Source organism: Loxodonta africana, chromosome 11 (genome assembly GCF_030014295.1).
Source record: "Loxodonta africana isolate mLoxAfr1 chromosome 11, mLoxAfr1.hap2, whole genome shotgun sequence".
In the NCBI taxonomy this organism is placed as follows: Eukaryota; Metazoa; Chordata; class Mammalia; order Proboscidea; family Elephantidae; genus Loxodonta; species Loxodonta africana.
In genome coordinates this window covers 75,737,517-75,761,901 of record NC_087352.1, presented here as the reverse complement: position 1 = coordinate 75,761,901, position 24,385 = coordinate 75,737,517, and the positions used below count along the sequence as shown (strand labels likewise).

General features: G+C 38.8%; 1 protein-coding gene across 1 annotated transcript in view; it reads right to left on the bottom strand.

Annotated features, from left to right (window-relative positions):
- Positions 1-2,118: 2,118 nt before the first annotated feature.
- The window catches only part of KLHL14 (kelch like family member 14), a 109,693-nt gene continuing 87,426 nt past the window's right edge, over positions 2,119-24,385 (bottom strand). Inside the window, exons 3-8 of the mRNA XM_023543900.2 lie at positions 23,139-23,228; positions 14,969-15,047; positions 8,060-8,250; positions 7,820-7,978; positions 6,946-7,103; positions 2,119-4,850 (exon numbers count right to left, since the gene is read on the bottom strand). Of these exons, the coding sequence (XP_023399668.1) occupies positions 4,710-4,850; positions 6,946-7,103; positions 7,820-7,978; positions 8,060-8,250; positions 14,969-15,047; positions 23,139-23,228 (818 nt within the window). The 3' untranslated portion in view covers positions 2,119-4,709. The remainder of the gene's footprint in view (positions 4,851-6,945; positions 7,104-7,819; positions 7,979-8,059; positions 8,251-14,968; positions 15,048-23,138; positions 23,229-24,385) is intronic.

The following is a 24,385-nucleotide window of genomic DNA, read 5'->3' as shown; positions in this document are numbered from 1 at the left end:
TCAGACTACCAAAAGACAAAAGTTGTGTTGCATGGTGGACTAAAGACTATTTTCTTTTTCTAGTTTTCACAACTATTACATTAAGTTAATAATTTTTTTTAAAACAGTACCTTTATTCAACAAATATTTCATGGTTTCCTAATGAGACTTTACGGTGGATTCAGAGACATGTTACATATTATTTCTACCCTCAAGGAATCCTGAATCTATAAGAATGTAAGACATATGAAATTTTACAAATAGTATTGAATAGGTAAAGTCAGAGAGAGCCACAGGGATTCAGATGAAAAACATTCACACAAGACTGTTGAAGGCTTAGTGGTGGAGAAGGTGGAGTTTGAACTGAACCTGGAAGGACAGGATTTTAATAGACTGTGTTGAGCATAAAAAGGCATTCTTTATGCATAAGCAAAAAAGAAAAGATGGAAGTGCATAGGCTATGTTTGTGAAACAGCAAGGTTCACTTTGTAAAGGAAAATATGAAGGAAAGTGTAAAGGAAAATGCGTCTTGAAAGTGAGGTTGAGGCCATATTTTAAGGTCTTCTGTAGCTAGGCCTAAAGTTGGACTTGGTTCTTCAGCCATTGCATCTTAGTAGCTAATATGTGTATTTTACTTCAGCATTTAAAAGGTGCAACACGTTTTCATATCCTTTACATCTGATCCTCACAATAATGTTTTAAAGAAGAGACTGCAGTTTGGTCCAGCCCAATTGTCGTTGAGTTGATTCCAACTCATGGTGACCTCGTGTGTCAGAGTAGAACTGTGTATAGGATTTTCCATGGCTGTGATCTTTTGGAAATGAATCTCTAGGGCTTTCTTCCAAGGTGCCTCTGGGTGGATTTGAACCACTAAACTTTTCATTAGTAGCTGAGTGCTTCATTGTTTGTGCCACCCAGGGACTCCTGAACTCTGTCAGCTTGGTAAGTGCCAGGATAACAGAGCAAGAATTCTCTCAAACAACTTATATTTGGGTTTGGTGCAGTTATTTTAAAAAACCGATATAGCGATATTTCCTACTTCAGTCATAGTTATTTTTAGCTGATGGTGAAAACTATATTTCCATGATACTTACAATGTTGATAATGAGGCCAATTTGTTAAATGGTGTAAGTAACAAATAGCTGGAAAATAAGTTTGGAAGAATTTATGGAGAAGAAGATGCATGTATTAAATTGAAGTTTATGCTTCCTCTCCCTGGTATCAGCCAGCTTTAAGGCATATTTTCAGAAAAATATCTTTTATTGCCATCTTAAATTCCTTCAAGTATTAACCAACTAAATACAAGACATGAAATATACAGTTTAGCCATAGCTTAAAGTAGATGCTTCCTTGGGATTCGGAAAAGATGAGCATATTTCTTTAAGCACTCGTGATATCTGGTCAGCACTAGAATTTTGGGAATTCAGGGTAGTTGGAAGAAGCTCTGCAGCAACGAGAGTTTGACTCAGGAGAAGGTGCTAATTGGAGGTTACCTCAAGAGGGCTTTTCCTGGTGTGCAGCCTTAGCCTGGAGAGGTGAAGGTCCAGTGGAGGAAGAAAGCAATCCTGTCGCTCTTGCTTTCATGGACTGCTGAAACCAAAAAACCAAACTCCTTGCCGTCGAGTCAATTCCGACTCATAGCGACCCTATGGATCCTATAAGACGGAGTAGAACTGTTCCATAGGGCTTCCAAGGGTTTGAACTGCTGACCCTTTGGTTAGCAGCCTGAGCTCTTAACCACTGTACTACCAGGGCCCCACTTCATGGATTCCCAGGGAGGATAAAAAAATCATTAAATTGTGAGTATAACCATCAATAATGATAGATTTGGCCAGGAAGCATTAAATTCTCCCTAGCTTGCAAGCTTCAGGAATTAGCTCCTGACTTTGCCTGGGGGCTGCCCACCTACTACCTCAGCTACATGCCTCAATTTCTCTTATTATCTCCCATAGCTTCTCTCCTTGCTGTTGCTGTTGTTAGGTGCCATTGAGTCGATTTCGGCTCACAGTGAACCCATGCAACAGAGTGGAACTGCCGCGTAGGGTTTTCTAGGCTGTAATCTTTATGGGAGCACGTTGCCGAGTCCTTCTTCTGCGGAGCCACTGGGTGCGTTTGCAGCACCAGCCTTTCAGTTAGCAGCCAAGTGCTTCATGGTTGTGCCGCCAGGGCTCCTTCCTCTCTCCTTGTCCTGCACAAATTTTCTGAGATTTTTTAAAAAAGAGAATAAAATTAAATAGTATGTGTTTAGATAATTGATTTAATTCACATATTCTTTGGAGAGTATGCAAGTATTATTTAGTACATATAGTGCTGATATAGTGCTGATAGTAATTTCTATAAGTATCTTGCTATTAGAGCCTGGATGAATTCCTCCTTATTGTAACAAATCAGATTCAATTCATTTGACTTTTCACTCACAACATTTTTCCACAAGTATTCCATAAATTTTAGCATTGGCCATACTATATACATTTACCTATTGCTAGGAAGCAAAATAAACTTGCGAAGCATATCTGAAGAATACAAATATTTAGGGATTTACATATTACAACCCTTCAAAAGAATTTAACTTTGAGATTTATACATATGCTTTATAAGCAGGAATAAGAGAGACAGCTGAATTAGTACATAAAGTTTTTATTTAAAGTTTTCCCCTTCCAAGCTTCATTTACACATTCTAATACTGTACAAAATTTGCATTCTCTGTGACTTATTTACTCACTTTTCGCTTTCTAATAGGTTGTGTCTTTCTGAAAAACTATAAGCTTTACTTATAGTTCTCATAAATGATTTTTTTTTTTTTTGGCTAAAAATAAAAAATAAAATGAAGAACCAGTATAAGGAAAGCAAATATTCTCATATAAACTGTGACTTTCAGAAGAAATGGTGACAGTTGACGATAAAATGTTCTAATCAGACCTTGTTCTCTTTATGATATCAGCTGGGGTTTTTCCACAGAGTACTGTAATGTTTTTTCTATATATTTCATATGGTTTCAAGGAAAAAGAAATGAAAGTTGATTGCACCGCATATATATATTTATACATATATATCTTACAATGGATCCTTTGGATCTGAACATACAAATAAATACAAAAACAATGAAGATTGCACTTTACTGTAGAAACGGCATTGGATTCCAGTATACCCACTTCATCTTGACGTGCTCCACAATGAAAGCTTATCCTCAAGGCATTTTAATCTGTGGCTTTCCCGTATTGTTGTTTTGAATGGCACATTTGTTGAGGGATTCAGCAATATCTCTGAGTATTAAAAAAAAGTATTTTATGCTTTTCTTTACTCCTAACTGTCGTTGTTTATATCTTAGCCAAAAAACAAAACAAAACTCGTTGCCACAGAGTTGATTTCGACTCATAGTGACCCTGTAGGACAGAGTAGAACTGCCCCATAGGGTTTCCAAGGAGCGCCTGGTGGATTTGAACTACCGACCTTTTGGTTAGCAGCCATAGTTCCTAGCCACTACACCACTAGGGTTTAATCTCTTGAGTTTGAAAATCAAATTCATGTTCCTGCCAGTTTTGCCCATTTGATTTGCCTAATGGAGACTATCTCACAGTCTTGGATCCTTCTGCTCCTAAAATCCTTGTAGTCCTAATGACAATATAGCAATTGCTTACTTAACTGGGTTCAGGCATCGCTGGTGGTAGTAAAGAAAATATGATGAATTGGAGGAATATTGACGGTAAGTCATGTGCTTTTCCTGAGCATTCTTTTAAGTAACGTTGTGTTGTGTTTTTTAGGGACAGACAGCCAACTTGGGTTGTACATAAAAAGTTATTCGTTCTTTTTGTTGCTAAATTTCTTAAAGGAATTTTCCAGTTTTTTAATGGTTAGTTAAGTTTGGGTCAGATGTGTTAACCAACAGAACCTCGTCAAAATTGTGTGACTAAATTTGTCAGGCAAATAACCAATATGTTCACTACTTAGGTACTTCAGAAAACCAGAAAGCACAAGCCTCCATGAACTGAAGAGTGATATAGTGTATTTTGTTTTAATCTTTTGGATAAGATTGAGGACAAAACAATTATGGCTCTGGCTAACCTAGAACCCACAGGGCAGAAAGCAGTTGCTACAGTAGACGATATCTTTTCTTCTCTGGTCCCATGAGGTGCTGTAAGGGCAGAAGGTATGTAAAAATGAAGCTGTATAGAAACGAAAATGCCCCTCTTTAATCTTACACTGTTTTCTAGAACTGTGTTGCTTACGGAGTCTGTGAAGTAGCCAAAGGTTAGGAATACAGAATCAAGTGACAATTTCTGTAATGCTGCGTATGTCTTTAGGTGGGTCAAATTTTGGATCATTCATGAGCACAATATCCCCAAAACTTCAACATAGGTCACATGCAGGAGGACTACAATGCACAATACTGATCTCAGGTTTCTCTGGGGGAAGTCTTCAGTATTTTATCTTTCTCCTCTTGAAAGTTAAAATCCACATGAGAAGTTTTTGCAAAGCTGGGACAAGTTAAAACCAGTCTGAAATGGAAGAGTTTGTCACCACGGGAAGTTCGGTGTGATCTGAGTTACGGACTCCGTATCTGCTCAAGAACAGGTCACTTTCGTTTGTGATTACTTGTAAATCGTTCATCAGAAACCAAGGGTGGGTTTCGGCATTTGGATCATTAGAATGCATTGTTCCAATTATAATGGTGATGTCACTTGTCATTGCTTCCCAGAATGTGATACTGTTCATTCCAGGGCTTCCTGGTGTTATTTGTTGTACGGTACACAGGCAGGCAGGATGACTGTGGCACAGGCAGGGCCTGCGAGTGGTTCTGCTACATCACCTTCGAGTTCTGTCCAGGTTCCTTTCTCTGGACAATAGCATATTGTAGATGACTTGTAGGCCCCCTGTAATGGTAGAGCACGGAGCACATAGAGAAGGATGTTCAGAGAAGTACAGTGGCAGCGTTATTTATCACATTTACCCTGGAATGAAGATACCTTCCCTGCTCTTGCTAAAAAATTTAAATGAAAGCCATGAACTTTGGTTGTTTTACTCTAAGGAACAATTTGAAACAAGATTTCCAAAATCTTTTTTGTGCGTTTGTGTAACTAATAGCAAAAGTCAAGTATCTAGAACATTCTAGATGGTCAACAAATTCTTTGAAATAATTGATCAAAAACTGAAATTATCTACCTGGTTTAAGTTAAAGAAAAAAGCCAAATTCACCTTCAAGATTCAAATAATTGAAGCAAACTGGATTGATTGTGGCTTCACTTCATTTTATTTTGTTACTGTAGAGAATCAGAGCTGGGATTCAAAACCAGTTTTAAGTAAACTGGATATGAAGGGTTGCCTACTGATCACACATTGATTCACTTATTTTTAAGAGGCCACACAAGAAACAGAGACTGTTTTTAATCTTCTTTGTCAGCCTCAGGGGCTAGTACTTGTATAACATGTCCCTCTCCCAAACCAAAGACTTTGTTTGCATTGCAGGCAACAAACAACCAACCTAATAATCATTTTCTGAAAGCATGTTTCTGATGTCTGGCTCCTAAACATATATACCTTTCTGCAGCTAGCAATTTACACCAATAAATAAGCACACATATGGCTATCTGGTTATGTGTCAATACATATTTTCTTCCATATAACTAATAACTTTTTAAAACTCCTCCCAAACTTTTTATCACCGCCTTGTTTGATGCAAAAGAAATAAAAATAATTGATATTAGAACCCTAAATTAACCTTATAAAACTAACACGTATAAATAGGAAAATATAAAGACAGCCATCATTTTAAAAGTTCATAGCTAGACAATTAGACGCCATGTGCCTCCTGATGCGATGTGGTTTGAATTGCACGTTCACCTCCTCAGGTATTCTTGCCAACAAAGGAAAAAAAAATGACAAAAGAAATAAAAAAGAAAAAGAGAAAAAAGCTGAACCATAAGACCTGAGCTCTAATTCCAGTCTATCAGAAATATGCAGACAGTTTTATTTTAAATGACACTACAGAGAAGCCATTAGGCCATTCCAGAATGTGGGATATTCCGTATGACAACGAACCCTGTTTTTCAGCAAGACAGTGGAATGGAAAAAAAAAAAAAAGTGGGGCAGGGGTACTGTTTTCACTAGACATAATAACTTATGACTTTAAGTTACTTTACTTAAAGAGACATAATAACCAAAATGAGTGGAACTTGCTGGAGTCTGATCTGAACATACCAACTTGAAAAGTACATTTTTTTCCCAAGTCAATAGGAAAAATGTGAATATGCACTGGAAGTAACGGAATTATTGTTCATTTCGTTAGGGGTGATATTGATAGTGTGCTTATGTAAGAGACTGATTCTTTTTTTTTTTTTAAGATGCATACTAAGCATTAAAGGTGAAATAATATGTCTAGGATTTGCTTCAAGCTGTTTTAGTAAAACATTTTAAAAGGAGGGATAGATGAAGTAAGTATGGCAAACTGTTGATGGATGTTAAAGATGGATGTGGGGTTAAAGAAGCACTCTTGCAGTCTCAATTTTGTCTATGTTTGAAAATTTTCATGATAAAAAGAAAAAAAAAGGAAAAAAACGATGGCAAATTACACATCCTAAACAGGATTCATAGACACTGACTAATTAATTTCCATTTCTCATCCCATACTGTTAAGAAACGGTTCAGATTCTCCTATTCAAACAAATGCAACAGAATGCTTATAGAATCACTTCAGTTTGACCTCCACTAGGAAAGCCAGAATAAAAAAAGCGTGAGGGTAGGCACGGGCCAGAGACCTATCCTGTCCTGTGTTACAGTTGAACAGGCAGTAAGTTAGCTCCGGGGCAAACTAACTGACTCCATTTTACTACTTCAAGTAACTTACCGCTTGCCCAGGAGCACAATACTCTTAAAAGATAAATATGTGAGCAGTGACACATTTGGAGGGAGACAAGCAGAAAAAGTAAGCACAAACACAAGTAGGTCAGTGAGGTCAATGCAGGCACCCACCATACTCCAGCTGTAGCCCCCGACAAGGTAAATGCTGTCATCAAGCACTGCACAGCCAGGACCACTTCGGCCCTCTAAAATGGGGGTCTGGAGAATGTTCCACTGGTCACCTTTTGGGTCATAGCATTCCACAAGCATGACATCAAGGTGGGAGAAACCTGAGTGACACAAGCAAAATGCAACCTCATGAGAATAAATTTTCTGGGTCCCGATTCAAGGCTAGGGCTTCTTAAAAAAAAAAAAAAAAAAAAAGTTTAGAGCCAGCAAGCATATCATTGTGTATTTGAGGACTCATAATTGTATAAATTAAAAAATGCTGTGCATTAAATAAGCTTTCTTTAAAAAAACCAAATAGAAGGAATTTGAGAATCATAGATGGTTTGATATTTGAGTCTTAAAAGAAAGAATTCTAAATTTAGATAAAGTTCTACTCAATGTTTTCTTTAAGAAAAATCCCAAAGTAGCTTCCTTGTGCAGCTATGATTAAAGTTCTTTATGATTACTCCTAAAAAACATTTTTCTGAGAAGAAATCCATTACCACCACTTTGGTGATAAGGGATAATTTATTTCACTGAATTCATTGTTACGACAAATTGTGCTTTTCAGTTATTAATGCTTCTGTTTTTTCTTTTCTGTAGACTTCATTATTCATTTCTTTAATGCATGTGGAAACTTAAGAATAATCTTATCTGCAGGAAAGCCAAAATAAATGCTTGCCCAAGAGTACTGCTAATTTACACAGAGTAGATTTTATTTAGTCAACACGTTTTTTACTTGGTTAACTATGATGATCTAACGAGAAACCCCCTTAGCAAGAGACATGAGATGCAAATGTTATTGTGATTAGAAAGAAAGGAAAAAGAAAAAAAAGACCTTTCAAATGATTTCCTCCGATTGCATACAAGCGATCATTCATTACAGCCAGAGTGTGGATTGCACGTTTTGTGTTCATATCTTGTTTTCGAGCCCAGACATCCATTACAGGGTCGTAACAGTATAGCCATGGGACATATTCCCCATTGTGAACACCCCCTGCGAATTAAACATATACATACAAGTCAAAAAAGTGCCTTGGAACTGAACTTTGAAACAGAAAGTGGAGAAATGACTTGCCTGAAATGTATATTTTCCCATTGTGCACTGCTCCTGCATGAGCTGCCAGGGGCTGTGGCAATGAGGACACATAACGCCATTCGTTTGTTTCTAGGTTATAGCACTCCACGCTGGACAAGTAGCCGGTTTCATTCCTTCCACCAATCACGTATAAGTGTTTGTCCAACCGACATGCATAGAAACTGGCTCTTCTACAATGAAACAACAATGCTCAGTGAATCACACACACACAAAAAGAAAGAAAAATGCTCAGTAAATCACACACACACACACAAAGAAACAATGCTCAGTAAATCACACACACACACAAACAAAAACAAAAAAACAACAAAACGAAACCTGTTGCGGTTGTCACTCACAGCAACCCTATGGGAACCCTGGTGGTGTAGTGGTTAAGTGCTATGGCTGCTAAACAAAAGGTCAGCAGTTCAAATCCACCGGGTGCTCCTTGGAACTTCTATGGGGCAGTTCTACTCTGTCCTGTAAGGTCACTGTGAGTAAATCACAAAAGGAACTATGAAATAGGATAAAGGCCACTCAGTTAATCAGGGAAAGGAGGTATATTGTGCTTTAGAAAGGGTTGCAAACATTTAGAATCTATACACATAGCTGCCAGGAAAATCTGAGACCATACACAGTAATCTTATGTATTGCCCATTATGGCTAACAATTTTGGTATTAAAGCAATAGTAAAGAAGAAATTCACCAACTCTTTGTTTCAGCTCTTTTTATCTTGCCTTTTATACACTGTTAAAATGTTCATTAATGTTTGGGATGTTTGGTACCTTGTAAGGATAGCACAGCTCAGTAAGACAAAGTGAAAAATGAGGTAGATAATGTAACAATAATAATAAATTATCTTGACATTCACTTTCTTTATGGTCCTTCAAGGGTCATTGTTCCCAATTTATAAGAGAACTACATAATCAAAAATTTTCTTCAATTATAATTTTTTTCTTTTTTTCCCCCCCAGTACTACTGCAAATAGAACAACTTTTGTGAATTGTATATAAGGTTCAAATTTTGCTCTTATATAACCAATTATGGAAACCCTGGTGGCATAGTGGTTAAGTGCTATGGCTGCTAACCAAAAGATCGGCAGTTCAAATCTCCAGGCGCTCTTTGGAAACTCTATGGGACAGTTCTACTCTGTCCTATGGGGTCGCTATGAGTCAGAATCGACTAGATGGCCGTGTTTTTTTTTAAATAACCAATTATAGGAATTTCATTTAAGCAGCTTTTGGTGCTGATTCTTCAAGGCTATAGGATACTTTTTGAGTCCATTTTCATGACAGGCTCTGGACTTGAATAGTATGCCTTCAAAGGCAAAAAATGTAAGCTGTGTGAAAGGCTTGGGGAGAGGGAGACCAATTCTGAACTAGACCAAAAATCTAGGTGTGAGATATTGAGGACCTGAATTAGGGTGTCAGTAGAAGAAATGGAAAGGAGAGGTGCCAAAGTTATTTTTCAAGGAACACGTACAACTTGGTAACTAATAAGATACGGGAGCTGAGGGAGAATAAAAGTTCAAAGAGCACTCAATAATTTGGAGGTAGGATGATTTGTAACTTTAAGCATGTCCTTGATCCTTTGCACTGTTTTCTCATTGTTACCACTGGAATAATATACTTCACAAGGTTAACATGTGGCCCCATACTGAAAAAGTATAATATAATTAAGCAGCAAGCCCCTCAGAGAACATAATTTATGTTTGCTGAGTTAATGGTTTCCAAAATGTTGACACCAAGACTCTTATGTAATGTCAATAGCAAGAAGAGGAGTGCTGGAAGTTTTTTACCACGTAAACCTATGTATATAGCATCTCGATTAACATTTTAGTCTCTAGAGTCCAATTGCCTGGCTATACCATTTAGTAGGTGTGTAGCCTTTAACACGTTCCTTAACCCCTCTTGGCCTGAGGTTGCTCATCTGTAACATGGGGATAATAAAGGCACCTTCCTCACAGAGTTATTTGTGAATCAGTGTGTAAAGTGTTTGTCCTACTATCCAGCATTTTGTGAACGCTCAAGAAGAACAAGAAATATTGAAAAAAATCAGGCATAAAGACATTTGCATGTAAACTTTTCCTAATAACATTTGAATGACTAAATTCTTTTGTGTTTGTTTAGATGATTTATTATCTTAGAGATATAGTATCTATTATAGATGGTGAGCCATTCTTTTTTTTGTAGCCCAGGAATTGTTAGCCATTATTGATATTTTTAAAATAATATATCAGCTATGTTTACTTTTTCTAGATTTCCTTGATGCCTTTGAAAGAAATGTGTGCTGTGAAAGATCCGGAAGGATGAAGAATAACAAGTATAATGGAAAAGGGGATGGAAGGAAAACAAAGAGAAGGCGAGTCAGATTCATAAAGTAGTAGTTGTTAACCTGGGTCTATGGCTTCTGAAGGGTCCATGAAGCTCTGAAATTATAATAAAATGTATTTTTTTTTTTTTTTTAGAAAACTAAGTTCTAGATTATAAATATCATATGCTTATGCATATATACATGGGGGGCATCATGGTTTTTAATCTAATAGTCAAAGGGATCTATGACATAAAAAATTTGGGGATTCTTGGCATACAGGACTAAAAAAAGGAACTAATTTAAATAATAATATTCGGTTTAAAACTAGCTGCAAAATTAAGTGAATATGAATAGACTACTGGTTCTTTGCATTTCTCTAACCAGATTCCATTTGCTCTCTCACTGAATATGGTAGGTCAAAGTTATTTTTACCAGTGTTTTGATCTTCTTGAGATAAAATGTTTCATTGAAAAGGCTGACAAGTGTCTAAAAAAGTCCGTCTTAAAGTAACACGGATATTTCTTTACACTGTTGACACAAGGGTAGGGCAGTCTCCCTCTCTTATATGATTCTATGACAGGTCTTGGAGCTTCCAGAATAACTAATTTCCTTATTTCACCAATGAGCGCTCTTTAAATAACTTGGACTCTGTGGGCAGGAAGGTGCTAATGGAGAGTTCTATGCAGTACTAGTCTAGGAGAGAAAATGGCTGTTAGTCATGCCAAGTATGAAAGGCCTCTACTTAATTAAGTTTAGACTCTGAAGAATAAGAGAGTGATCTCCCTTGGATAGTGTGGATGGCTTTTATCTTGTCCGAATTTCAATTTTCTCACTTTTCCTATCTGGCTCCATCCCCACTGTGACACTGAGTCAGCCTGTCAGAGCTTGCTCTGTGTAGCCAAGGCCTTCTTAATTTGATGCTCTGTGTGTACTCCTAGCTTTATCCACACAGTGTCACTGTTAGGATCTAAATGAAAAAAAAAAAAAAAAAAAAATCAGTAGGTTTCCCTTTCTGACTAAAAGTGCTTTTTATGTGGAAATTCCAGTAGCGAAGATTTCAAGGCTCTGACTTACTCCCTTGTGTTCCCCAAGTGAGAATTCATGAAATGCATTATGGAAACACTGGATAGTTAATGGTTTGTCAGCAGCTGTGACCACTTGCCTGAGGCTACAGTTTTACTAGACAGTGGTCCCTGGCCCTCCCCACCCCCACCTCGTAAAGAGCTCACCTCATTTAGGCTGTTTTAAGTTGGGAAAAGTTCAAGATTATTAAAGATACTAATGGCATTATGCTATTTATATTTGAAATTGTTCATCTTCCCTTGCTCCACCCCCAGCCAGGGGCAATATTCAACGCTTCTGAGGTAAATTTAAAAACCACTAACAATTATTCCTACAAACGTACTTTGAACCCTGCCTAGCGTACAAATCTTCCTGACCTTTAGGGTGGTAGGTTTATGCCCTGAAGCATGAGACTGAGTTACTATCACTTTATCTCAGCTTGCATTTTTAACTTTCATCATTTAATTAACAACAATACCACCACCAGCACTAACCACAGCAACTGATTTTTCAGACAGAATATTGTCTTCCATTGTTTCTCATAAGATTGCTAGAGACAAAAAATATTTAAATTTGGAAACATTTGAAAATGTATTTTCTTCTAGTCTTCCACTTTGTGAAGAGGAAAGAGGCTTTCTTGTTCTTACTGTCCAAAACTGCTTCCCCTCACCCTTTTTTTTTTTTTTTTAATTAGCTACGGTAAGATCTACATAGGAATAAAGCCTAAAATGCCTTTAAAAAAAAATTTATTGTGCTTTAAGTGAAAGTTTACAAATCAAGTCAGTCTCTCATACAAAAACTTATATACACCTTGCTTGTTTTATTTTTAGTTGCTCTCCCTCTAATGAGACAGCACACTCCTTCCTTCTACTTTCTATTTTCGTTGTCCGTTTGGCCAGCTTCTGACCCCCTCTGCCCTCTCTTCTCCCCTCCAGACAGGAGCTGCCCACATAGTCTCATGTGTCTACTTGATTCAAGAAGCTCACTCTTCACCAGTATCATAAAATGCCTGTTTTTATTGAGGAAAAATTTAAAGTCACCAAAACATTTCTATTGATCCGAGTTTTCATTTTTATCCTCTCCCTTGTAATGAAAAATCAAATCCTAAACCTGGGACCAAAACAATTCACTACCATTACATTTAAATTTGTTTAATCACTTGTTAGTAAAATTCATAGTAAGCAAGCATGCCATTCATGAACTGACTCCATGGTTTGGTAACTGTAGAGGCCATTTGCACATTCCCTGCTGAAATGGGCGGTGGTGGTGGGGGGGTGTCTTTTATTATGTACTTTTATTATGTCCCCTTGGAAACTTAAACTTGTTTGTTATTTTATATCGATTTGGTGACTTCTCAGCATAATTGTAACTTAGCATTTTGGTGTCTGCAAAATGGAAGGGAGTTGGTGGGGAGTTTGTAGTGAGTTTGATTAGTGAATTACACAATGCAAAATTAGCTCAAATAAATGTTTCGAGAAACTTTTCAGATCTAAAGAATGTCTCCTATATTTTAGGGCTTTTTTTTTTAACCACCAATTAGTCCACACTCATAACCGATGTAACTTGCTGTTTTGAATGGAAGCATTGCAATGACAGAAAAATTTCATTTCATGTTATGGATTGCTGCCTGGGTCAACCAACCCATAGGAGATCCGAGCTAGAAGATTGACTGGGCATTTGTGAGATCTGCTTTTTCCCACTCAGCTCTGTAAGGAGCTCTTTATTTGGTCTATCGAGTTGATTGTTCTAAATCTAAAAAAAACCTTCTTTTACTAGGGACCTGACATGATATACCATAATGACTTAGAAAGAAACGTTAAACAGTCCATCCTGTCAACGGTGGCTGCCGGGCGCCGACAGACCATGGCAGGTCTTTTTATCAGGTCAATGAGCTGCTAAAAATTGTCTAAGTAGGACCCTGCCATGATAGGCCATAGTGCCTCAGAGGAAGTCATTACAGACTATCAAGTAAACAATACACATTTAAAAAAAAATTACTAATTAGGTTTTGCAGCAATACTTCCCATCCTTAGGGGCTCTACAGTGAGATAATTGACCGCGACGTGAGTTATGCCTCCCAAGCTGAAGGCGTGAAGGTTAATTATCATGGTGTACAGCCCCCAGCAAAGGGGACCATTGTGATGAGATGCTGACATTTCAAACATATTATTGATACTTATTTTCTTTAAAAATTTTTTTAAATAAAACTTTCTTTGAGTGGTTTTAATTAAAGGGCAAAGTGATGCAGCTGCAAAAACAGCAACCAGGAAATAACCCCAAAAAGACAGACAGAGGGTACAATGGAAGAAGACATCAGGAGGCTTCTGGTTCACTGAAGCTGGTCAGAATATTAATTGATTTAGAATTATTTTGGGGGGTATGTTTGCACTACCCAGATATTCCTAAAAGTGTCTGTGGTCTTTACATCTCATATTGCACCTTCCTCATTTTCAGGGTATAGCTTTTAGTCTCCTAAAAGGAAATTTATATATATATGGAGTAAAATGTTAAGCATTGAGTTTCTTTATGGCATAAATTCACACTGTCATGCTGTAGTATATTTTGTACAAAAACGTACATTTTTGAATGAATAGTATCATCTGAAAATTTTCTTTTAACTTGCAATTATGATTAAGGATCTAATTTGATCTTCATGTAATCTACTTGAAGTTAAAATGGATATGTTAAGGTGGGGAGTCGTAAAGGAGCTAGGAAAGAAGATGAATGCTGTGGATTCTTTACATGACTCAGTTGGGGAGAGGAAGTAGGTTGTAGCTTATTGTCACTATCATATTGGAGAATTTGTTCAAGAGGATATTCATATCCCGACATTATTTGAAAAGGACCAAGGGTTCAAATTTTGGCATGTGAATTTGCACGTGCATATTAAGACATTGGCTGATACCTAGGTTAACAGCCAGGAAAGACAAAATGTGTATAATACACAGAGTAGCCATCTTGTCCTTTTGTAGCTAGGAAACTTAGGTGACATTAACACTGTGCGTAAAAGAGATGACATGTTCAAAAGTATTGAAAACAAAGCAAAACCAAACCAAAAACAAATGACCAGTTGTTAAATATCTGCTGGAAAGACATTTGGGGAGGCAAATGTAAACAATTTGAGTCAGTGAGACTTGAAATATTTGATATTGAAATTTCTGCATTTAAATGCATATCCTTGTGAGACTGTGTCCTATATTTCAACTCTAGGATTTAAATATATCATCACCGAGAATAGTAGGGTAGCCAGTGATATTTTCGTTCTGCTTACAAAATACCGATGCAATGTAGTAAAAGAAGACAAGTCATCCCTTCTTCCAATATGAGGACAAAAAATGGAGTTATTTGACTAGTTTTCGCCATTGAGTTAACAAGGCAGTTAATCTAAATTGGCTAGGCCAAGCTTCCTGTTCTGCCTCATATGTCTTTCGTTGACTCTGTCTAGCATCCCTTATCATGGAAAACCACTCAGCCTCGTGCTTCCTGTATGTAAAGCAGCCACAAACGTTTCAAGCACAAGAATCAAACACTTACCTTTCTTGCATGGGCGGAAGTTGAATCCAGCTATTAAATCGGGGATCATATCGACTGACAAAATTTGTACTGTGTTTTCCTGGAAAAATACATTTGACACACTTAAAACTTGGCTATCTTTATTGTTTTGCACATTTAATAGCATTTTATAAGACATCTCTGTTCTTGGGGTTAACAGACAAATTAAACAGAGGGAATACCTCCATAAATCAAAAGAAAAATAAATGTGTTAACTCAAATGTTTATCCTTTTCTTCCCTCCCCCACCTTGTTTGCTTTTAAATAAGTTGAGATAAAAAGAAATCAACCATAGTAATACAAGCAAGCATATTTACCAAACTGGTTTTTATCACAGTGGTAGGGTAAAAATTTCTGGGTTTTGAGGTTTTTATGTTTTAAAAACATGAAGTTATCGTCTATAAATTATCAGTTCCAGGGACAGTCTTGTGTCGTTTTTCTGGATAGAGCCTCTTATTAATGATCCGAGAACTCTAGCAGCAGTAAAGTCTGTTCTCTCCCCATGGAAATGACAGCAGTCACTACAATAAGACTCTGAGGTAGGAAATGAGTTTTGTTTTATGCATGTCACTTAAGCACTGGGCGTGTATTTGGGGAAGCACAGTTGCTGTGACGTATCGCAAGCTCATTTGCTGAAATGGGAAACATGAGTCCTTGGAGCTGGGTAACCACCTTATCCTCTCTGAGCCTAAGAAGCACAATAATGCCTCCAAGGTATTAGAAAGAATCTTATTTTACATACAGATTGACATCAAAGCGAGAAATGGAAGCAAAAGAGTGTATTACATTTTTGCTTGTAGCACCTGAGATGACAATCATCCAAAGCACCTGAGGCCTCAGCTCTAAAAATCTGCTTTTGTTCATATACATGTAATTAAACATTGAAATACAGGCACCAAACTTTACCACAGGGGTAAACCCATATGGTTGTGTCTATGCATGCTCACACAGGCATGTATACATAAGTATATATTGAGCACCAACTATATGTTTGATGTCTTCTAGGCTCTGGGAATGTATTGGTAAACAAGAAAGACAAAGCCCCTGTCTCTGTAAATGCATAAACAAACATGTAATATTAGGTAGAGATAAATGTTTAAAGAAAAATAAAGTAGGGATGGACAGAGGGACAGAGGGTAGGCCAGTTTAAATAGGATGGTCACCTTCTCAATGATGTCGACTGCAAGTCATGCAAATACCTGAGAATGAACCTCTCAGGCAGTAGAACAGGCACGTATAAAGTCCCTGGGTTGGTGATGAATTTGGCATATTCAAGAATTGCAAGAGTGCTGGGGTGACCAGGACAGAGGTGAGAGAGGTTTCAAAGTCAGAATACAGGGTGCCTTGTAGGCCGATGTAGAGTTTTGCATTTGTTATAAAAGCAACAGGAAGCCATTGGAGGGTTTTGAGCGAGTGAGGGAAAAGGTCTAATTTATCTCTTAAAATGATCACTCTGGCTGATGTGTGAAAAATAGACTATAGAGGGGCCACTGTGGAAGCAGGAGAACTGTCAGGAAGCTACTGCAACTGTTAAGGCAAGAGATGACGGTGGCTTGAACGAAGAAGGTAAAGATGGTGAGATACAGTCAGGTTTGGGATCTAGTGTACAGGCACAGACAATAAAATTTTCTGATGGATTGAGTATTGGTATGAGAAAAAGAGAGTAATTAAGGATGGCTGCCAGTATTTTAGACTAAGTAACTGAATTGAAGGTCATGCAGTCTTCTGAGGTGGGGAAGACCAGGGAGGCGTATGTTGGAGGTTGGAAGAGAAATCATGAGCTCTGTTTTGGACTTCACCTTGAGAGGCCTGTAGGATCTCAAAGTGGAAGTGCCTGGTAGGCAGTAGGCTAAATGAGCCTGAAGCTGGAAATTCGGGAGTCATTATCTCAGAGATATTGTTTAAAACCATAGGACTGATGAAACAATCTGGGAAGAGGGTATGGAAATGGAATATCATGGATCCTGGGAACGAGCCCTGGGGAAGAAGAGGAAAAAACATTAATGAAAAGGAACAGTTAAAGAGGAAAACTAGAAAAGTGTGGTATCCTAAAAGCCAAGTCAGAAAGTGTTTCAAAAAGTAGGGAGTGAGCAACTGAGATTTGATCGTAGAATTTAGCAACATCAATGTTGTTTGTGGCCTGCACAAGTGTTTCTTCAGTTGACTGGTAGGGATGAAAGCCTGAGAGGAGACTGACTATTCAGGAGAGACTAAGATGTAAGAGCGGAGGTGAGAGGATAGGCAATGCTATGTGGGAATTTTGCTATAAAAAGAAGCAGATTATAGTTGGAAGATGCAGCATCAAGGGAAGATTTTGTTTGCTTGTTTGTTTTTTTAAGTTGGGAAATACTGCAAAGTCCTTAAATAGGCAAGAGGGAAATGAGGAATAGGCCTTATGTTAGAGTAGAAACAGCAATAAGAGGGAAGATAGAATATACAGGTAGTGACGGAGGTAAGTGAATAGATTTGGTAGTAACCAGATGAAGACTTTACCTTCTGGTTACTTCTGTTCTTATTGGACTGAGAGAAGCAAGGCCATCAGTTGAAATTAAGGATGGTAGTTTTGGAGAAGGAAGCACTTGAGGAGACGGAGAGTGTGAAATAGGAAAGTGTGAAATAGCTATCCCCAAGGTGGGAGAGGGCATTGACTAGGGGAATTTAACAGGGTTGATGTGTGGTCTTACACATCTACATTTAGTTGCTCAAGGGCAAGGAAGAGGTGAAAGAGAGTTGGATCTATCTAGGACAGGGCTTTGCTAAGCAAGTACAGTGTGAGGAGGGGCAGGCTCGGCAGGTGTGTGCACTAGAGTGACTGTTGGCATGGGCCATAGAATCTAAACACAGTAAGGAGATGCAAGGATACAGGGAGAGATGGAAGTGAAAATATGCTAGGGTCCATGAACTGGGGATTCAGGTAAGGTAGAAAATTTGTTGGAGAGGGACTACAGGAAAAGGGTTAGAAATATTGGAGGTGTTGGTCAGTACAAATGATCAAATTTGAGATTTGGCAGGTGGTTCAATAATTGGGAATGACAACACTTCAGGTATGACTGGGAATGGGGGCTGAAGTGAAGTGGAAGAATGGAGAGTTTAGTGTGTTGGATGACTTGTGTGATCAGCAAGACGACAGGTATTATAGTAGAGAGAACGGCCATGATCAGGTGCTCAAACCTCAGTGAAGGAGGTGGTATTATCAGGAAAACAGTGGACACCTCCATATAAAGGGGCAGCTGGTGGTGGAATCCAAAGATGTCCTTTAAAGTGACTTGGGATTTAAGTGTTTGGAAGCAGCAATGAAGAAGAAGGAGAAAGGCCACCTGCTTCCGATGCTGTGGTATGTAAAGTGTGGGAAGGGAAAAAATAGCTCCCCCTAGGAAGGGTGCTGGGGAAGCAGTCCTCTCAGAGGATAACCAGGTTCCAATTAGAAAAGAAGCTGAAGGGACAACTCAGAGGAGAATTTAAAGATTTTAGGGATTTTGTTGATGTGAGATCATGAGTTCCAGGGATCATATTGGAGGGCTAGAGTTGGATGATAAATTAAGTCTTATTTGGGGATGTACAGAAAGGATAATAGTGCCAGTGATGGGGATGACCCAGTGAGCAGGATCCAACTAAAGGAAGGATTTATGTCTGGTATGGGTTTATAAGTGAGTTTTTGTAAAATCTGTAATCATTTACCCATAGAAACAATATTATTCTTGATAGTCAGGCTCCAAGGTTAATTCTCAAATACATCTGAAGATCAGTGTTCTTAATAGGAGAATATAACCTACCCACCATGTTTAAGAATATTTCTCTATGAAATTTGATTTAGAATTTCCATTTGGAAGAAGACGTCTGTCTCTTCTTGGCAGTCGGGCAGTAAGTGCCTTCACATGCTGAGCAGTGGTGGCAGAAGCTAGCAATGTTAATTTCTGGTCATAATGGGAATGGACTTGGCTCAGAGAAAAGGCTAAGCAGGGACTGCGGCGAGATGGGTATGAGGAAAAGGTTTGGAGAAACAGGGTCAATGGTGTGAAATAGGGGTAATGACTAAGAACTGGGGGGATAAAAAGAAGGAAGGAGTTCTGGAGGTGGTGAAGGAAGTGCAGAAGGGATAATGAACCTCAGAAGGAGTGAGTATGGTGAAGTCAGGAAGGTGAGATAAAATGAGAGTTATTCTTTCCTTCCTTGTAGCTTCTATTGAGACTGTTCCAGGAGCTTGAGCACGAAGGTCATTGGCAATGGAGTTTTATATTACTCTCCACTCCAGTTTCTTCTTGCCCTTTTCATTTTCTTTCAGACTCTCCCCCCACTTCTTCGCTTTTCTTGTGATGCTGTGACAGCAGACACCTTTGTTGACTAGCACTTGGGTGATGTGAGAAATGGGGCTAGGGGTGGCAATTTCCAGCCATTAGTAGAGGGGAAGAAAGTGAGAAGGAAAGGAAATCCCTCATGGGCAGTTGTTTTGAGTTCAGTTGTCAATAAGTGACAAATGTTAATTGGGTCTCTTAAGTAGGAGCACTAACAGAGCATATATGCATATACCTTAAAATACTATAATGCATTCCTATTATGAATGACATGAAGGGAGTTTATAGCTGAGAAGAAAAACTGATATAGGGATTCTGCTTATATTCCCAGTAACTAATGTGTTTTCTGATTTCAACTTTTAGTCTTGTAAATAAGATCATTAATAAATAAGATTGTGTTTTAAAAATATGTATATTAATATGTATTGAAATTTACAACTTTGTATTTCATTTAAGGAAGTTCATCTCAGACACCATTTTCATAAGAACTACAGTTTAACTTAAGATTTCGTATTTGGAAAGGATACATAACAGTAGAACCCTTAGATTTTTAATTTTTCTCCTTGCCAGCAATGAAGTTAAAGCAAGTTATATACTATTATAGGATTGTTATTCTTTATAAATTTTGGTACTGAGATGAGTGAGTACCTTCACTGTTTTCTAAATGGGAAATGAAGAGTTCTTTGTGAGTGGGAGCCACTTTCCCTTGTGATGCAATACTGATTTAATTTCACAAGCTAAAGGGCAAAATGTGATTTTTGATACATAACTATCCAAATACATACATTTATGTGAATGGTGCTATAGTTTAGAGTGGTTAAAGACTAAGGCTCTGGAATTGGACAGACCTGCAATGGAAGCAGCTCAGCTTCTTGCAATCTGTGTGTCCTGGCAGATAATTTAACCTCTATAGGCTCAGTCTCCTTATAGTAAAACCAAAGCCGTGACAGAACATGCCTCACAGGGTGGTTGTGAGGATGAAGTGAAATGGTGCAGGTCAGTGCTTAGCAAAGTTCCTGGAAAATAGTGATTATGCAATAAATATTATTACTAATACTAAGAAAAAGCCAATTATGGTTACTTAGATGGATGGAAATATGAAGCCGCAAGGAAAACATTTAAGGAATTATGGTGGATGCTCTTGGTATCCGGCTCAGGTTCCATTTGCCAGACTGGTGGCCATCGCCTCTCCCCAGTGTTGCTTGCTCATGGTCATAGCTGCCCTGTCTCTGGAGAATCTCCCTCAGCTGAACAGGCTGCCTTGCTGCCCACTCACCCCACTCCTACCTGGCGAAAGACCTCAGCCAAGGACTGGCTGATTGACATGGGGTCAAAAGGCTGGCCTGCTTGCCTCAAAATGTAACCAGTTCTCCTTCGTTTTGGAGAGCCATGCCAATCATTCACCAGTAATTACCTAGATCTATTCTAAATGACTTCACAGGGGCAGAATGATTCAGCCTTCCACATGGCAGGAATCTACAGGGCACCATTAGCTGCCAGGCCTATATGGACACTAAAAGGAATGTTAAAATACAGTAAAGTTTCAGTGAAATTCAATTCTGAGCTTCCTGGTGGCCAAAGCAAAGAGAAGAGACATAGCAGGTCACATGGTTAGTGTTGGTAATAATTTTAGAAAGCACACAATGCTTTATGACTTTGGTCTGACAAGAATCTGTCATGTGGGTCTTCATACGAAGTATATTGAGTGGTAATAGTGACATAGTGAGAGGTGTCCTCAGTGACATCTGACAGGAAGTGCAATACTGTGTTTTATACAGTCTTCTCAGAGCATATTTGCTGAGGGCTTTATATTAAATTGCTGCTCCTCCCAGGGAAGGGGGAAGGCAAATCAGTATGGTTCAAATGCACAGCTTTATGGGGGTCTGAATTAATTCAAAGCTAAAATCTAGACTAAAGAAATGAAAACACAGACAATTTTATTTATTGATAATCTTGATCACAAGACCAAAAGTTGACATTAGAAATTTCCTTTACATTCTCCTCTACCCTCCTCCCCACACAATTCTCTCACTGTATTTTTTGATATATAACAACAACAACAACATACAGGCAGTCCCTGGCTTATGAAGAGATCTGTCCCTGGGTTATGAAGAGATCTGTCCCTGAGTCTGCTTTTAGGTTAAATTTGTAGGTAAGTCGGAACAGGCGCACGTGGCTCTCATTTAGCCTTACTTTGGTGCAAGAAAAAGCTCTAAGCCTTTTCCATTATTCAGAAGCTGCAGGGGCAGCAAGTAAAGGTGATTGTGATGAAGAATTTGTTGTGAGAAGGGATTGGTTCAATCGTTCCAAAGTGAGGGCAGGTTTACATAACATTAAAGGGCAAGGTGAAGTTGTCCTAAGTCTGACATTCGTTTTTCATAACCCAGGGATTTACTGTATGGGCACAAGCCTAACGGGCAGGTTTTCTGGACTGCTGATGACAATCTAACTCACAGGAATGGGAGGTTCATAGTGTTTTGTGAACATTGAGTTGTCAACCAAGACAGGTAGTCCAACAGAGACCTACTCCACACTGCAGCAGAGGTGGGCTGAGGGAGCACTGTCATCAGAGCCAGGACTTTCTAATTTATTTTGGTCATGCTGTATTTGTAATCTGGCCTTCAAAAAGAATGTTCTGCAGATTTTTTGTTTAGATTTACACGATAGCTTCCCGTCGTGTCTTTACTTACATGTGCTCTATTCAGTTCAAATCACTTCTGAGGAAGGATAAGTTAAACAGTAAATGGAGAGTTTACAGTGGATTGTACATATGTCAGGGTTTTCCGGCAACACATCACACCCATCGTTGCAAAGATAAGTTCAAGGAGCGATATTAAATATCACTCTTGGCCCGTTCCAAATCTGTTTCTCAGGAAGCGCAAGAACCATCTCCTTGCCTACACTGAAAGATAGGGAACAACAAAGCTGCAGGTCCCCCTCTCTTAAAAGAAATGTTCTTAGAGGGTGGCCTGGGTTGTTTTCCTTTAAGATTTTCCAGAATGAACAGATGTAACAATTTTCTATAATTTGCCTTGGTGCAGATGCTGAAAGAGAACATTGACCATAAAATATATGCAGTATATGTAATTTCAGCTGGATGTTCTGGGGTTTTAAAGTAAAAATGTGTACCTGCAAGCTGTTTTATGGTTTCTCAATCATAATTATCTCTGTTACACAGAAGGCTACAACCGCAACTCCTCCTTCCTGTGCAAGCTTTCCAAAAATATCTTGATAATTTTACGTATTTTGCAAGGCCCAGTTTTCTCCTTGTGTTTGGCTTGGGAAGTGTGTTAAAATTTCTCTTTGTGAGAAATTTATGAAGTGATCCCATCAATGGGGCCAGTAATGGATAATCTGCAGAAGAAGCGTTTGCAAAGGATACAGCAAATAGAATGGGTCTCAAGTAATAAATGCTGCAAAATAGCTTCAGCTAAAACCATGTGCAGCCCGACTGGAGACAATGCTTATTTATTGCAATCACATTATTATATTGATAAAATGGGAGAAAAGTGGAGAGAGTGGTTAGAATTCTTAATGGCAGCAGCTTGATACCTTCCTCTAGGGAGCTCGTGCTTATGTGTGTGGCATTTCTCAGGGGATGGATAAGGAGAGGGGCTGGGGCGTCATTGCCAAGCCAAATCCCCAGACAGTCAATAAGCGAATGCTCTGCTGCATATGTCCTCTGCTAGCTCAATGATTGACCCTCCCTCCAATTGTCAGCCCAATTCACTGTCATTGTATCATGTGTCCCAGCTTCACAGGCATGTATTTCCCAGAGTAACTACAAAATGGCCTGCTACTAGGGACTTCTGTTACAGACTTACTGGTTGAGCACCTAGAATGCAGTCATTCAATAGTTACCATTGGGGTTCCACTGGTCCTCTCCACCCAACACGAACAAGAAGTTTTCTACCTCCACAACACAGTGGTGGGCACTGTTGTATGGCATAACTGGAAAAAGAAGAAGAAAAAAAAAAGATACATGAAATTTTCTACCTTAGAGCATGATATGTTGGCTCGCTAGTTAACTGCTTTCAGCGAAGTGTCTAAAACGTGATACAAAGTCAGGAGGAAGAAGGGAGCCTAGGCAGTCGAGCAGGGCGCCCACCAATCCAGAAAGCCCTACACCGTGGCTCAGTGGTGTGTTCACAGCAGCTTCAAACCCAACCCCTTTTGATTAATTTTACATAATGTTATTCCACAAACTAGTCAAGAACAACCTGTCATGCTGCTTTCGGTTCTTCTGTTCTCCTCACCTGCCTGATGATATAGACGGCATTCTGAAACAATGACTGACACTCCCATATGGTCAGGGCTGGGGTTACTTCTTGGAAGAAGTTACCTTGAATACACTCTGAGCCATTAAGATGCTCTGCCCCAACTTGTTTGGCTGGCAATCTTTCCAGAAACGGAGAGCTTGAGCGCTTTCTATTCCACAGCCATGAGCAAGCTGAATTTCCATACAGTTTTAAGTTTTTAAATTAAGGTCCTGCTGATTTAATGCCTTCTCCAAATGTATACGCTTAATTTCCTGTACAATGTCATTAGCAGCACAATCGCACATTTTCTATCTATCCGCTTAGGAGCTCTTCTGTAGCAAAGATAAAAACTGCCAGGCACATCACAAATTTCCATTCTCCTGGCCTTTCCCTTCTCCCTGCCCAAGTGTGGTGGCTGTGAGGTGGGGGCTTTATTCAGAAAACCACTAAAGCCAGAGTTCTTCATATTTCTTCCCATTGCTGTTTCCTTTTGGGAGACACACAGCCCCAGAGTAGGCTTCCCCTGTCACCCTGTGTGCTGTGCTGTGTTAGCCTCTGCTATTACAATGTCATATGGTAAATGTAAACTTACACAGCATTAGTTATCATATCACATGCAGTGGTTTGAGCCTAGTGACACCACTAGGAAAAATGATGTCCTTGTTCAGCTCATCATATGGGCACCTTAAATCTAGGTGAGGACAAATGGGGAGGTGATGTGCATGTTCAGGCAGGGAACTTATTGCTTGACACGGATCAACAGAGCACTTAAGAAACCAGTGCAGTGGGAAATCAATATGAGTCAGGGCCAGCTCTTACTTTGTGCTCTTTTGCCAGTGCCGAGAGAGA